The sequence below is a fragment of the Schistocerca cancellata genome, chromosome 4 (assembly GCF_023864275.1).
Source record: "Schistocerca cancellata isolate TAMUIC-IGC-003103 chromosome 4, iqSchCanc2.1, whole genome shotgun sequence".
In the NCBI taxonomy this organism is placed as follows: Eukaryota; Metazoa; Arthropoda; class Insecta; order Orthoptera; family Acrididae; genus Schistocerca; species Schistocerca cancellata.
This window is the reverse complement of record NC_064629.1, coordinates 152578193-152595623: the sequence shown is the minus strand read 5'-3', so window position 1 is coordinate 152595623 and position 17431 is coordinate 152578193. Positions and strand designations below refer to the sequence as shown.

The 17431-nt window shown below is 38.2% G+C and overlaps 1 protein-coding gene across 1 annotated transcript in view; it reads right to left on the bottom strand.

Annotated features, from left to right (window-relative positions):
* Nucleotides 1–17431, bottom strand: part of LOC126183937 (Down syndrome cell adhesion molecule-like protein Dscam2) — a 461766-nt gene that overhangs the window by 178146 nt on the left and 266189 nt on the right. The window contains exon 7 of the mRNA XM_049926285.1: nucleotides 237–356. Coding sequence (XP_049782242.1) covers nucleotides 237–356 — 120 coding nt within the window. The remainder of the gene's footprint in view (nucleotides 1–236; nucleotides 357–17431) is intronic.

Sequence of the window (17431 nt, the reverse complement as noted above, 5' to 3'; positions counted from 1 at the left end):
ATGTAAGAACTATTCTTATAGTTCTAAGAACTTTTTCACTGTCTGAAAACCTGTTGGCCTAGCTTTAGTAGGTCCTGTTCCTGCTATTAACAGGGGAATTTTTTTCTTCATGGATATCTTCTCTCATGAAATTTGGTATAAGTTAATTTTAAGAGATATGGGAAAAACATTTGTAACTAGGTACACAAAATACAAATCATTTACTGCAAAGCAAAGAGTTCTTCATGTATTCTCACCAATGGCCTTCCTCCATACTACAGTGGGTACTGGAAAGCCTTCAGCCTGACAGTCAAACATAACTGTTTCATCTCTGGTAACATTGCGATCCACAGGTTCTTGTATCCAGCGTGGAGGAACTGAAAAGTATAATTTTTATTACCCCTTGTGTCCTGAGAGATATTATTTACATGTAATTATTTGCACTACAGACACATGAATTATCAGTAAAAAATCAAAGGGAATTAAAGCCATAAGTCTGAATGAAAAGGGATAAGAATGCCATACTCGCTAGGAACAAAATAAAATAAAGTAAGTTTCATCAACACGAATAAAGTTTAAAAGAAAAAGCTTGTTCCCAAGATCTAACACCTAAGTTTCCTTTCTCACAATCAAAAGGAGAAGAGAGGAATAAAGGAACTAATAACGATATTAATAATGTGTACAAAGTAAAGAAATTAACTGAAAATGAGGGATTATTCTGGACTAGAGGGAGAGACTAAAATACATAGCAAGTGAAGTGCATTATCCTTTTCTTCTTGAATATCATGGCCATCTCTATCTGTGATTTACTACACCATTTCATCACATGTCCACTTTTCTTCTTCTTTATTTCCAACTTTTAAGAAAACAGGGAATATCAGAAAAAAAAAACACCATTGAACAGTCTATCCACTCAGCCACAAAATGCACAACTTTTCCAGCGAGTACAGTGCCTTTATCAGTCTTCATTCAGGTGTGAAACACTGCAATGTTGGCAGTGATTTCTCACATGAATATCTCAAAAATTAACAAAACAGTTCAGTAGCTGACAAGATGTCTCTGATACAGTAATAAGCATTTTAAATAACTTTTGCAACTAGGTTTCAATTACATTTATGCAAAACATAAATTAAATCATCAAAAAATGAAAATAAATTTATGTTAAAAGAGCACACAATAAATTTGCACAATTGCGACATCAACAACAATAAGAGCAATAACAACAACAAAACTGATCTAAGTTGTTTAGTCTACTTCTGTCACACTAGAAAATCCTCATAACATCTAATCTACAACAACAAATGCAATGAAGCAACACAGATAACAGGGTTCAGAAGATATGTCAACCTGTGCTTTAAACTCCTACTGTGCAGTAAATAAGTCACTGGTAGACGAATGCAGAACCATCAATTAACAGAAACAGACACAATGTTCACCTTCCCACCTAGGCAATGCAACCTATCACAATAAAGAATTGCAAACATCCATCACAACCATTTGAAGTGTTAGGCACTTGCATGTTGTTCTCATCTAATTCATGCAGCATTTAACAGAACTTTATGTGCTGAAGAGAGCCATAATTTGTGCTTTAATGATAAAAATAAATAAATAAAATAACTAATTTATTCAGTGCTGTAAAATGATAGTGTGCTCAATTCTTAAATTATGTACAGAGACTGATTCATGAAGGATGGTACACACTTGATTAAAGAGCAATATTTTATTTAATTTTTGCACTGTGTGAATGTTTTGCTCTTCAGAGACAAGGGATAAAATGATATTGCTGTGATATACAAGATATTAGCACTATACTTGTAACTTCCCTTACAGTGACAGAGGGAAGTTACTACTATCCAGCAGTTTTGAAGCTGTTCTTTTTTCAAACTAAATAAATATCCATTCAAAGAGAAGTCATTACTGAAGTTTTATCAGATTCTTGTCTCTTAGAAAATGACATATTTTAAATTTTCTTATTCTGAATGGTGGACACTGTACTCAAATTCTCTTAAGATAGACAGTACACAATGTTTTTACAGCCATAACAAAATGTCCTGGTATTTGTTCAAAGGGCATAATACTGACAAGATATAATTAAAATTTTCTTGTATCTATATCTATTTCATAAAGTTACTATGCAGTGTAGAAATACAGAAACTCAGATGAGTGTGCAATGGCTGTATTATCTAAATTTCATTACAAAATGGATGTACTTTTATACTATAAAATGCATGTAAGCCAGTTACATAAGTGACTGAAAGTAGACTACATTCCACCATAATTCAAGAGTTCAACAAAAGAGTATGGGAATGTAGTAACTGAAGTCAAATCATTTTATATTTCAGGGACACTCTTTATTCTCAGAGGTGAATAATTGAAAGTGATCATTCATGCTAAATGCAACAAAAGCTTTAGAGAGAAATGAGTTGTGAAATATGTGCAGAAATTTTGTATTTCAATATTAGTACAGTGAGTAGCAAAATTATAAGTTGCAATTTCATACAAAATGCTTTCTTTAATTCAGTCTTTTTATTCATGTTGTTTCTCTTTAATGGTGATGTTAGGTTCTTTAGTTAAAATCACTCTGTCAAGATTATTGAGAATAATTTGAGCTTTATCTTTATTAGAGAACCCTTTCAACATACTTGACATGATGTAATCAAATATTTAAATTATAGTAACTGAACTCATTGAGGAATTCAAGTTACAATATTTCCCAAATAAAACTGTAAAATCTTAGTAATAGCACCATACTGCTTGGGCATATTCATAATATTTGTGTATGAGTCACTACAATGCTTCCATTTGTTATCGAGACCCCACCTCTGTAGATGAAGATTCCTACTGCACAACAGAGTGATGCAACTCAACTCAGAGGTAACCAATTTGAATCCTCTGGCAGAGAAAGTGTTCATCACTAGTATTTGTCTCAAAGAGTGGAGGGGTGAGGGAGGGTGCATAAAGCTTCTGATCACTGAATTTAATGTCAATTTTCCATGTTAAATATCAAACTTCTACGCAGTTTCTCATGAAATGAGGGCACATGACAGCCAATAGTGATCTCCCCACTTGATGGGGTTGCTAAGTCAGCACAGCTCTTTCTGCTGTTTGAGAATAGTAGGTAGGGTATGTGCTAGCATTGCGTTTCAGCCTCTCTGTTCTCTCTCACCATTGCCAGTCTTGTATCCCAGCCTAACAATGACTCAGACTCCAACATGGATGTTGATGTGGAGACCACACAATTGCTGAAATACACCATGAGCAGAACTAGGAGGTGCTCTCAAGATACTACAGCCAGCAGCAAGAGGTACTGAAAAGACATTGCAGCCCATACTAGGAGGTGTTTGTAACATGCTCAAATGCGCCCAAATAAGGTTGTTGATGAGTATTTAGGGACCAGCATCGGCCATAGAGCTTCACTTTGAAGTATGTAGCAGCTTTTGACAATGTCTGACTGAATGAGAAAACATGCTGCTGGCCTGTGGCCAACCTTGGCAGGTCTTTGTAAGACATTGTGACTGTGTACAATGGTTTCATTTTGGATTCCTGGACTTTCTGGTTAAAATATTTAGTCCTGTTTTGGGTTCTAGCAGACTTGGTACAATCAAATTACAAATCATTTCACTTACTGTGCTGTGACTGTGTTTCAGTTTGTGACAAGTATTTCAGTGACTATGAGGATTGTACTTTGTCTGTCAACTAGACTTGAACCTTGCACACCCTCTGCAGCACCAAGGGCCACCATGGACCCAGAATTGTTGAAATTATGTGAACAACAACTGCAGTAACAGTCTCAACAGCTGCAGCAACAAACTGAGCAACTCACACGGCAACAAACCATACAACAAGCTATCATGGTGCAGCTAACACAGAGTTGCATCTCCTGACTATGTCTACATCTATATCCAACTCTGAAAATCACCGTGAAGAGCATGGCAGAGGGCATTTCCCATTGTTCCAGTTACTAGGGCTTCTTCCCATTCCATTTGCAACAGAACATGAGAAGAGTGATTGGTTAAAGGCCTCAGTGCATGCTATAATTAATCTAATCTTGTCCTTACAATTCCTATGGAAGTGATACATAAGAGGTTTGCAGTACAGTATATTCTTACTGAAACTTCTTTGTAAGTAAGCTTTCAAAGAATTTTTTTTCATCTATCTTCAAGAATCTCACAGTTCAACTTCTTCAGCATCTCTGTGACGCTCTCCCACATGTCAAACACACATGTGACCATTTGTGCTGCCCTTCTCTGTATATGTGAAATATCATCAATCAGTCCTATTTGGTAAGGATGTCATAAAATTGAACAATATTCTAGGACAGATTGTATGAGTGACTTGAAAGCAATCTCCTCTGTAACCTGATTGCATTTCCCTTGTATTTTACCAATAAACCAAAGTCTTCCACCTGCTTTACCTACAACTGAGCCTGTGTGACTGTTCCATTTCATATCATTGCAAAATTTTACAGCCAGGCAGTTGTATGAGTTGACCCATGAAACTATGACTGGTTGATATTGTAGACATAGTGACTACATTTTGTATTGTTTTGTGAAAGGCACAATTTTACCTTTTTAAACATTCAAAGTAAGTGGCCAATATTTGTACCACTTTGAAATCTTATCAAGTTCTAACTGAATATTTGTGCAGCTTTTATCAGACAGTACTTCATTAAAGATAAATGTATCATTCACAAAAAGTCTGAGGTTATTATTAATATTGTCTACAAGGCCATTTATGTACAAACTGAACAACAAGGGTCACAACACACTTTCCTGCAGCACACACGAAGTTACTTCTGCATCTATTGATGACTCTCCAGCCAAGATAACATGCTGCATCTTCCCTATTAAGAAATCCTGAACCGAGTCACAAATTTTGCTTGACATTCCTTATGCCTGTGCTTTTGATAACAAGCATAGGTTGTTACCAAGTCAAATGCTTTTGACAAATCAGTAAATACTACATCAACCAGACAGCCTCAATCCATGGCTTTCAGGATGTTATTAGAGAAAAGTGACAGTTGGATTTTACATGATCAATGATTTCAGAATCCATACTGGTTGGTATGGAGAAGGTAATTCTTTTTGAGATACCTCACTAAGTTTGACATCATAATAAGTTCTAAGATTCTACAACAAATAGGTATCAAGGATATTGGATGGTAATTTTTTGGATCACTTCTGCTAGCCTTCCAGCAGCCAGGTGTGATCTGTGCATTCTTCCAATTACTGGGAACAGATTTTGTGTGAGGGATCAACAACATACTCTAGTTAAAAGAGGGGATAACTAGGCCTCAAATCTGGTATAGAATCTGATGAAGACTCCATCAGGTCCTGGAGGTTTGCTGAGTTTTAACAATTTCAGCTGTTTCGCAACTCCACTGACATTAATATTTAGATTTTCAGTGGTACAGGAATTAAATTAAGGCAATATGCATGGGTTTTCCTTTGTAAATGAATGTTTGAAAATTGAGTTAAGCATTTCTCCTGTTGTTTTGCTACACCCCCCAAAGCATATGTTTTTCATATTAGATGCATTGTGCTGCCACCCACTGTGAGGTACTCCATATCGGTGACCTCAGTAGCCATTAGACATAGTGAGAGAGCAGAATGGGGGGCTCCATGGAACTCACGGACTTTGAATGTGGTCTGGTGATTGGATGTCACTTGTGTCATACATTTGTACACAAGATTTCGTCACTCCTAAACAGTCCTAGGTCCACTGTTTCTAATGTGATAGTGAAGTGGAAACATGAAGGGACATGTGCAACACAAAATCATACAGGCCGACCTTGTCTGTTGACTGACACAGACTGCTGACAGTTGAAGAGGGCCACGCAGGATTAGCCGAGTGGTCTAAGGCGCTGTAGTCATGGACTGTACAGCTGGTCCAGGCAGAGGTTCGAGTCCTCCGTCGGGCATGGGTGTGTGTGTGTTTGTCTTTTGGTTAATTTAGGTTAAGTAGTGTGTAAGTTTAGGGACTGATGACCTTAGCAGTTAAGTCCCATAAGATTTCACACACATTTGAACATTTGAAGTTGAAGAGGGTCATAATGTGTAATAGGCAGACACCTATCCAGACCATCACAAAGGAATTCCAAACTGTATCAGGATCCTCTGCTAGTACTATGACAGTTAGGCGGGAGATGAGAAAACTTGGATTTCACAGTCATGCGGCTGCTCATACGCGACACATCATGCCGGTAAATGTCAAATGATGCCTCACTTGTTGTAAAGAGCATAAACATAAGACAGTTGATCAGTGGAAAAACATTGTGTGGAGTGATGAATCATGATACAAAATGTGGCAATCCGATGGAAGGGTGTGGGTATGGCGAATGCCTGGTAAATGTCATCTGCCAGCCTGTGTAGTGCCAACAGTAAGATTCGGAGGTGGTGGTGTTATGGTGTGGTCGTGTTTTTCATGGAGGGGGCTTGCACCCCTTGTTGTTTTGCATGACACTATCACAGCATAGGCCTACATTGATGTTTTAAGCACCTTTTTGATTCCCACTATTGAAGAGTAATTCGAGGATGGTGACTGCATCTTTCAACATGATCCAGCCACTGTTCATAGTGCACAGCCCATGGCGGAGTCGTTACACGACAATAACATCACTGTAATGGACTGGCCTGCACAGAGTCCTGACCTGAATCCTATAGAACACCTTTGTGATGTTATGGAACACCGACTTCATGACAGGCCAACTGATTGAAATCAATACCTCTCCTCAGTGCAGCACTCCATGAAGAATAGGCTGCCATTCCCCAAGAAATCTTCCAGCACCTGACTGAATGTATTCCTGTGAAAATGGAAGCTGTCATCAAGGCTAAGGGTGGGCCAACACCATATTCCAGTATTACCAATGGAGGGCGCCATGAACTTGTAAGTCATTTTCAGCCAGGTGTCCGGATACTTTTGACCACATAGTGTAACAAAAATGATATAAATAAATTCTTTACCTTACATCACACAACTGAAGAAAAATTTCAACTAAAAAAAGTAAGGGAATAAGTTTCCTTTGTAAAACACACTACCAACAATGATGGTGAATATTAAAACTACTCTGACCACTTCTCAATGGGCAGCAGCACCGATCAGGGCAAAAAATACGCAATGATCACATTTCCCACACTGGTTGCTTCACCCCATCTTTCCCTGTATATGTATCATGTGCATGGTGAACTGTTCTTCTATACCTGAGCCACAGTTCATCTATAAGGCTGGTCCATAAGTTTGTAGCATTTTTGCATAAGTTTAATAAACACAACGTACACATATAACAGAGGCTTTAGTCATCAATAATATATTCTCCTTCACTATTTACAACAGTCTGCCAAAGTGGGGGTAACTTTTCAAACCCACAATCCTAGAAATCATGCAGTTTTGAGGTGAAGAACTCTTTGAGCCATGTTTGGAGTGCATTTTCAATGAAAAAGGAATTTCCTTGAAGATTATGTGATAGAGAGCAGATAAGGAGAAAATCTGAGGGCACTACATTACCTGAATAAGGTGGGTGCAGAATGAATTCCCAATCCAACTCCTGTGCAGCATTTTTTGTCAGTCTAGCAGAATGCAGATGAGTGTTATCATGGATTGCATGTTCTTAGATTATGCCAGCAAGACCTCTCAGTTGCTGAGAATAAACTTCAGCAAAGATGGTTACACCTCAGGGAAGCAATTTGTAGTTTGTTGTTGCACCAGATGCATCTTTTGTGGGTGCACACAGGTCTTTGTACAGGGAGTTGCTGGTTTATTTGGATTCAACCATCCCTTTCGTGTCCTTATTTTTGCATAAAGATGCCATTTCTTGTCACCAGTAATCACACAGAATAGGAATGGTTGGTATTGTTCACAAGCCAACTGATGGCAAGCAAGCAGAGATGCACATATGGCCATCCACTGATTTTTGTGATTTTGGCTTAGCATATGTAGTACCCATACTCCCAATTTTTAAACCTTCCCCATTGCATGCAAATGTCACATGATGGTTGAATGATGACAGTTCATCACATTTGCCAGTTCTCAAATACAATGATGGTGAACATTGTGGATTAATGCATTTAAACAATCTTCATCAGACCCTGAAAGTTTTCCCTGAATGTGGAGAGTCATTAATGTCAAAATGATCCTTCTTAAAACAAGAAAACAACATTCTTGCTATGCTCTGTCCAATTAGTTTATCCCATACATGGTGCAAATGTTTCTCTGCTCACTATATAAACTCAAATAGCAAAAGTGAACTAAAAAGAAAAAAATGACATTTGATTAACAAACCCATAGGAACAGGAGTACCAACATGTAAAACAAAAATGCTACAAACATGTGCATCAAGGTAATACATCCTCCTCCCCAGAGCTAAATTATCCAAAAAAGGTAAAGAAATGTTAGAGTTCAACATACCATCAACAACAAGGTCATTAGAGATGGACCACAAACTCAGATATATTCAAGGAAAGGGAAGGAAATTGGCCATGTCTTTTCAAAGGGATCATCCTGGCATTTGCCTGAAGAGACCTATGGAAAATCACCAGAATGGATGGACACAACTCTCAACCATTGTCTTCCTGAATGAGAGTCCAGCATGCTAACCACTGTGCCAACTTTCCTGGTTTAAATGTTCCGAGTTCCTTAGTGGGACATGACACTACTGCCTCTTTATCTAGTTTGCTGAAAATATAAATCTTTACCCTTTGTACTACCATTTCAGCATTCAAACCTGAGGAAGAAGACTGGAACAGCTTCCATTGCAGATTTATCAAGCACTTTCAGGCATGTAATACCACAGATTTTATTATTCAATGTGGTTGTCTTCTAGCTAATAATCTCAAGTTGCTCTTTATCCTTTAAATTACATCCTCTTTTAGAGCCTGAGATGCTAACATATGCAACATTTGTGAACTATTGTCTTCCTACTATGAGCAAAAGCATCATATGGTCACTGCTAGGCTTGAATTTTTTCAGTGTCACTAGCAATCCTCACCAACTTATGCAGCTTTGGTGGAAGATTTGAAAGGTCACTTTTGAAAGTGTCACTTTACTTGAGAAAATCCTGCCTGTAAACTCTAGTATGCAGAATCCTTATTATATGATAACAGAATTTGTTATGTTCCTGATCAGGAAGTAGTGTTGCAAGTCTTGAAATTATGCAAACCCATAATAGACGAAGTTCTTGCAGTTGCGAAAGGTTATGAAATCTCCATGTCAGCACACTTTTTGATATGAGTGTAGGGTAAGGAATTTCACACTAGTGTCACGACTGAATTGAAAATTTCCTATCAAAGCATTTTGTTCTTTGAGTACTTAAGGAATTTACTAAGGAAGGAAACATGAATTGAAGTGTACAGATGTGAAAGCAGAGATGAGAAGTTCAACATATTTGTTGTAACATTATTTTAACACGTAATTCCCATTTAAAAACAGAAGATCAAATCGTGTAATCTTAACAGAAAAACCTGCCAACCGACAACATGTGCTGAAAAGTAAAGATTGTACGAAATCTCCAATTCTTCCATAGCATCTAATGAATATCATGCATATTTCACAAAATATGAAATAATACTTAAAAAGTAATCTATGAAGCCAAAATAATGACAAATGACTGCAGTATAAATATTTCCAGTAACAAAGTGAAAACTGTATGGAATGTAGTGAAACAGCAAACTGATAATGATTCTCCATATAACTGCAGAGTTAAAATGAAGCATAATGGTAAAGAAATTACTGATAGCAAAGGTTTTCAAGGTTTATTTTAGCAATGTAAGCGAGCAGTATCATCTGCAAATACCAACATAAATCTTGCTTCGCCCTCTCTCTTTCAAACAACCCAGAAAGAAGTCTTGTCTATTATCAGAACTTTAAAAATGAACAACTCCACCAGAATTCATGGCACCCCACATCTTCTTATTAAAAAACGTGGAAATATCATTGCTGAAACATTAGCTCAACTTTGCACCTTTGTAATGGTTCTTTTCAAACTGACATTCTCCCATCATGCCAAAAAGTGTCAAGCTCAGACCACTATTCAAAAAAGGTAAAAATGATGAAGTGACTAACTTCAAGTCCATTGCTCTGCTATATGTATTCTCAAAAATTGAAGAAAATAATTTCCAAAGAAGAGTAAGCTAGCGGATTTCTTGGAAAAGCACGAAATACTATCTACAACACAACATGGTTTCAGGAAGGGCCAGTAAGCTCACACAGCAAATTTTGAAGTTTTAAGTGAAGAACTTAAAAAAATAGATAATGGTGAAAATGGCATTGGAATTTGTTTAGATCTGTCTAAAGCTTTTGATATTACAGATAACACTGAACTATTGCTTAAGCTTGACAACATGGGGATTAGGGGAACATCTAACAACTGGACAAAATCACATTTAATCAGATGAACATGAGTGGTTGAAATGCAACACCACAGTTTCAAAAAATTAGCTCTACAATAATCAAACTATGAAGCCACTAAATATGGAGTGCCACAAGGTTCAGTACAAAGATCTCTTCTATTTCTATTATATGTGAATGATATGAATTACATAAACAAATTCTGTGGGAATAGCATTTAGTTTGCAGATGATACTAGTGTGCTAGTTAGTGGGAAAGAAATGAAAATGCTTCAGAAGTGTACAATATTGAAAACTGGTTCAGTCACAACAAGTTGGTAAAAAATGGATGTTAGACATTGGCACCAAATATCTATGATGTGAAAAAAAAAAGTGAACGAACTGTTCATATTCAAGGCCTTCAGAGTGTAGCCAACTTCAGGTTCTTGAGTTAATGGCTCCAAAATAATCTTAAATGGGGGATGCATATCGAAAAAGCCTATGGGAAATTAAGCATTATTGTTACTTAATGAGAATATTATAAGGATGCTGCAACAAATCTTGTCTGAAAACTGTATAATTTGCCTATATATACACTCGCAACTGAAATACAGACAAATTTTCTGAAGTAATGCTTCTCTCAGCCAACAACATCTTTAGGCTACAAAAAAGGATTGTAACAATTAAAGCCCAGCCTGTTGATGGAAAGGCCTAAGCAGATGCTCCTCCAGCTTTGATTAAATTTCAGCTCAAAACAGGTGCCACTGGCTTAGAGGTTTTTCAAACCTTTGGTTTTCCATTCCATGAGAAAATCCTTAATACTTCACAAGAAAAACCCTCCAGCACTTCAGAGGGATTGTGTAATGATTATTTATCTCTCTTTGATGCCAGCCTGCATCGTGAAAGAGGCTATACAGCACGTATCGCTCCCAAATCCATGGCAATGCTGGCCGGTGTGGCCGTGCGGTTCTAGGCACTTCAGTCTGGAACCGCGTGACCACTACGATCGCAGGTTCGAATCCTGCCTCGGGCACGGATGTGTGTGATGTCCTTAGGTTAGTTAGGTTTAATTAGTTCTAAGTTCTAGGTGACTGATGACCTCAGAAGTTAAGTCACATAGTGCTCAGAGCCATTTGAACCAATCCATGGCAACGATTATACCCCACCACTTTAGCCTTACTCCCGTCACAATCCATAACACCCTAAAAACAGATTTTTGTCATCTCAAGTGGCAGCAGTTTCTGCCGTTAGTCCCATCCAGTCTATGAGCTACAGCATTTTTTTTAGTAAAGAAACCTAATAGCAGACTTCACCTTTGTGGTGATTTCAAATCTACTATCAGTGTTCAATCTATGGTAGATTCAGACACTACCATAGGTGAGAAGACCTTCTGACCAATGTCACAGGTGGGTCCTATCCAAAAATTGATATGGCCAATGCATAGCTGCAGTTTTCATTTGACAAACAGTCCCACTCACTTACAGTCGCTAACATGCCATTCAGTTTGTTTTTCTGCAGTTGCTTGCCTTTTGACATCACTAGTGATCTGATGATTATCCAGCACCACCCCTAACTTCTTAACTGAGACATTCTCAGTTGTTGCAGATACTTGAATGACATAACTGTCACAGGTCAGACAGAAGATAAAGAATTTCACAATTAATTTTTATAAATATGAATTCTTCAATAATTGGGTGGAATACCTAGGCCATATCTTAGAAATAGAACCTAATAACTGACAAAAACATGTGTGGAAGTCATTACCATAGAACTCGCACTAACAAATCTAAAGGAACTACTAGTTTTCTTCGATAAAGTAAAATATTACTCTAAATTCATATCACAACCCTCTCAGATTTCTAAACTTTAAACAATTAGCCCAAAAATGACACACAATTTGTTTGGAGAGCTGTCTGTCAGGCAGTATTAGAAGCCTTGAAAAGAACCCTAAGAGAGGCTTGCTGTCTATCTACTTTTGACCCCACCATACCCCTCAAGTAGTCACTGACAACTCTCAAAATGGCTTTACAGTGGTTCTGTACCACAAAAATCTGATGCAACCAAACAACTCATTGCTTCTGCCTCTAAAACTCTGTCCCCAGCCAAGGTTCATTGTAGCCCTATTGAGCAAGAAGAGCTCGCCATTACTTTTGGGGTTAAAAAATTCCTCATCTTCTTATAAGGAACCAAATTCAGTTAATCACTGTTCACAAAACAATTTTTGCTCTTTTTGGACCTAAATCCAATCTGCCTGATAACACAGCCAAATGCCTCTTTTTAAACAAGTACCACTAAGACATTCATTATTGTCCAACATCTCAACAAGCAAAAACAAACGCTCCCTCCTGTTTCCCCATGGGCCTTGGCACCACATTTCATTCTCTGGAGCACATGTGCTTTCAGATCAACTACATCATGAGCAAAACAATTAAGGATTTTCTGATCAATGCAGAGGTCATCACCATGCCAATTGCCAATAACCTCCCATTTTGCCAAGTACAGGACTTTATTACCAACAGTTTTTTCACACATCTTCCTCCCAAATCAGCTCCAGAACTGTGCATATATCAGTCCCTTAAGCATCAGGTACAGGTCATCAATGGTATCAAAGTTCGCCTCCTAGAAAATGAAGACTCCACACAGCTCTATGCCGCCTGGCCCACCACACAAGGTCCATGGGACCACATTCATGTGGACTTCGCTGGACCTTTCCTTGGAAACATGTGGCCAGTTGTCACTGACGCTTTCTCAGACTTCCCATACATGGCGCATATGTGTTCTATCAATGCTCACCCAACCAGTTCGGCTCTCAAAGTAATTTTTTCTACTGAAGGTGTACCTCAGACTCTCATATCAGATGATGACATACATGGGACTCTCAAATCAGATGATGGCCCACAGTTTGCCTCTGCTGAATTCTCTTCTTTTTGCCAGTCTACTGGCACTGAGCACACTGTTCCACCTGCTCTCAGACAGTGAAGAAGAATGTTTTGTACACACATTCAAATTACAACTTAAGAAAGCAATGTCTGCTACATATCACAACAAAGAGGACACCCTGATAGGATTCATTGCTTCATACTGAACCAATCCAGATCACAAACGGTCTGCAGGTGAGATACTCCATGGCTACCACCAACACATCTTGCAATGCCTTTCGTCTCCCCCCTCCCCCCCCCCCCCCCCAATACACCTGCCACCTCAGTCAGATCGTCCATGATAATCTGCTATGGCCTTCCTAGTGCACACTGACACCTATTTCTGAGTGCTAGGTTGCATTCCAGACACAGTTACTACAATCCGCAGTAAATTGCTCTTTGAAATAGGTGCCAAAAGGGCAAATGTCTGACTCCACGTCAATCAACTTCCTTCCTGTTATACACCCTATCTTCTGGATTGGGACCCCCATCCATCTCCGCCACCACAGTATAACCTCCAATCTTGGTCTGTGCCATCACCTACATGCATCAGCCACTCTCGTTTTCAACAGGCATCAGAGAGCCAATGGAGGTGGGACCACCTTCTGCTGCCGCTAGTTGGTGCTCATTTCCCAGCGTAACTGGTCACTCCCACAGCAAGTGAACAGGACAATGCTGATGCTGACATCACCGACACATTTCATGACACCAAAAGGGGTTCACCCTTGCATTCAGAGCCTTTGGTCAGGCTGCTCATCACCACCTCCCCCTTCTGTTGTGCTGTCACTACTACTGGCCACAACATTTTCAGTGGTACTAGCTGAAAATGGAGTGGATCTTGTATTCCCGCCTATTGGCGACTCATACCCCAACTCAGATGTTGGCAGGGACACAGCACAATCACTTGAATACATTGTGGCCAGCATTAATGGGTGCTCACAAGATACTGCAGCTAGTACTAGGAAGTGCTGACAAGACACCACGGCCTACACCGAAGGTGCTGGCAACACATGTAGTGGTGTTCTCAAATACAGTGCACACCCAATATTAAGGGAGCAGCACTGACCATGCAGCTTCACATCAAATGATCTTCTAGCTTGTGACATTGTTTGGCTGACTAAGAAAACCTGCTGCTGGACTGATTTGGATTATTATCAGATTGCTACTTTTAAAGACTTTTTTCTTGTGTATGATGCTTTGGCTTTGGATTTCTGGAGTTTATGGTTACACTATCTTGTTCTGTTTTGATCTTCAGTGCACTTCAGCTCCACTCAGACAGGTTACACACATTTCCACTCGTTGTAGTATGACTGGGTTTCACTTCATGAAAAAAATAAAAATATTTGTCAAGTCAGTGTTGTATACTTTGGGTAGCAACATAAACATGATGTTAAACTCTATATGCACTCATCAGTCACCTACTTTTAACAGATGCACTTAAGGCACAGCAATCATAATGCATAGAGAAAAGCTGCCAATGGTCATGAAGAATTAGGCAGCTGCACATACCCTCAGGCTGTCCCTGCCAATAATGAATTATGAGTTTAAATTTCATTTTTTTTTTTTTTTTTTTTTTTTTTTTTTTTTTTTTTTTTTGCTGTCAAGAGGTGAAAGGGTTGTCAGTTTTCATAAGTCAGTTTTAAAGCAAAAATAATTACAATTAGTGAAAAGAGATATTTGTAGAATGATAGTGTTCAGCTTTGTAAGCCAAAATAGTCATATTTTTGAGGGTTTTATTCCAAAAAATTACTGATAAATTCTAATGGTAACAAAAAAGGAACATCTATAACACGAAATTTGACAGAAAAAGAAAATACTGAGTGTAGAGATGCTGCCAAGTAAAAATATTGTTGGTGACATTCATGAAAGTAACTAACACTATCTGACATGGGTACAAAAGCCACTAATGGAGACAATGATATTAAAAAAAGTCTAGTATGTCACTTTTTTTTGTACTACCAGTGAAAGTGTTGCCAATTAATTCAAACAGCCGTTATTTACTATCTTTCATGTTGTAATTCATGAATAGTGCATGTTTTATGTTAAAAATGAAATATTTTGCTAACTATGATCAAAAAGACTTTTGACTCCTTGAGTTCCGCCAATAAGACAAAACAATATTTTGGAATATTATCAACCGGGAACTGTCATTTAGGTACCACTGCACGAGTTTACAGTTCAAAATAGTAATATTATCTTTAGGTATTGCAATTAAAGGTCATCTCAACAGAATAATGGATGCATGGTGCCAACACTTCAAAGTGAACGTGAGAAGAGAGCAAGCAGTGCAATGGTGATCCCAGGTGCAATGTGGTCTCAGCAGCAGAAAATCCAAGAGTGCAGTGGCAGGCATTGTGTACACAACATAGAACAGTGCAGCAAAGCCAGTCATATGTGTTTATCCTTGGGCATCAACGTTTGGTAACAAAGTATTCATATTCTATTTAAACAGGTAATAATGTTACAGTAATACTGGACTATAGTTGTCCAAAATATTGTGAATTTATATTAAACTGTTGTTTCAGACCTATAAAAATCAATCACTTATTGAATTTGTAGGGCATAAATAATTTGATTTGGGTATTTAATGAAATCTATTTACAGTAATTAAATTTATTTATAATGTTTATCTCCCACATTATGCTGTTATTTCATTAAGCAATTGTGCAGATGGCCCATAGCATTATCATAGTCTATTTGTGTCCATTTCCAGTAGCTCAAGGAGGAAAAGTTTCTGTTAATCAATGCAGACTAAAAGCTATTCACTGACATTGTCATGGAAGTTTGATTCTATTTCTCTTATGTAAAGCAAACATTAATGTGTAGCTAATGTTATTAACATAATATTAAATTTACCAGAAGCATTTATTTCAAAGCAATGTTTTGACAATAGAACTGAAAAGACAGAACATTATGCTACATTGTGATCTTGTGATCATTGAGCTCATAACTCCTAATGTAAACTTTAGTTTCAGAAAATGGCTGATGTTCCAAGGATTAACACATATGACATTTTGTGGCTGAACATGTGCAAAGGTGGCCAAAGTCCCCATCTGTTAAGCCACATTGACAGCAGCAACTGTGTCCTCTGTGGGAGTGTATAACTCTTGGATCCAAGATGGTGTTCAGTTTATTTACTGTGTATATATGTCTTTTGTATGAAGACAAATTGATGAAGAAGAACAAATTGGTAAATTTCTGTGAAAATAAATAGATTTTGAATCTTAATTTGTTGGAGTATAATTATTAGTCACTTATTCTATGGCTAAACTCTCAAAATTTATGAGAGTGTTTCACCAATAATTCAGTCATGGGATTGGGCAAAGTTTCCATAATGTTTTGTTCAACAGAATTTTTAAGTCTTCGTCTCCTCCTTAGGAAAGCATAATTTGTGCCTTTGCTTGATAGCTATTTCTGTATTGATGATCTATGACAGAAAATTTGTTCATCGAAGATGTTGAATCGATGGTCAAAATTGTTGCGTGTTATCAGTAACAGTAGGGGAGTTATCTCCATTTTCTTGTATCTTGAGGATGGTGGTCGGTGTTCAAGTGATGCAGTGTTGCTCCTGAGTGTAGGTTTGGATGATATGTGGAATCTCTTTGTCACTTTGGCCACCAGCTGGTGCAGGTGCAGAAGTACTTTACCGCTGACTGTTAGTTGCGCTGAGGCCTGCGCAGACTTTGCTGCGTTGCTTGCAACACAGGTGTAGTTGCCGGCGTGAGATCTGTGGACAGCTGCGATGGCCAGCGTGCTTGAATGTGTATCCTGTGTCAAGTTGATGCCATCCTGAGAATGCAGAATGGCTCCATCTTTGAGCCAGCGCAGTGTTAATGGTGGATCCCCAGCTTGGATGACGCACTGTACTTGTGCACGTTCTCCCTCAATTAGATCCCCAAAACTGAATGGCCCTATTCGTGGAGGAACTGCAAGAGATATGGTAGTCATCACAGAAAACGTAGTGATGACAGAACAACAGTCCATAGCAGAACTAATGAAGTTAGGTGAAAACACAAAATGGACACACATGTGAATCAGCAGCTGAAACAAAGTAAAATCCAGCAAGCTCCTGAAAAAAAAAAGAAATAATCATGTGACATGAACTACTCCATGGTACTTTTTGGGATAAGCCTTACTTTCAAATGTGAGGAAGCCAGTGATACAAGAAAACTGAACAAACCTGACTCAATAGCAAATGGGAATTTTGCAACTGGA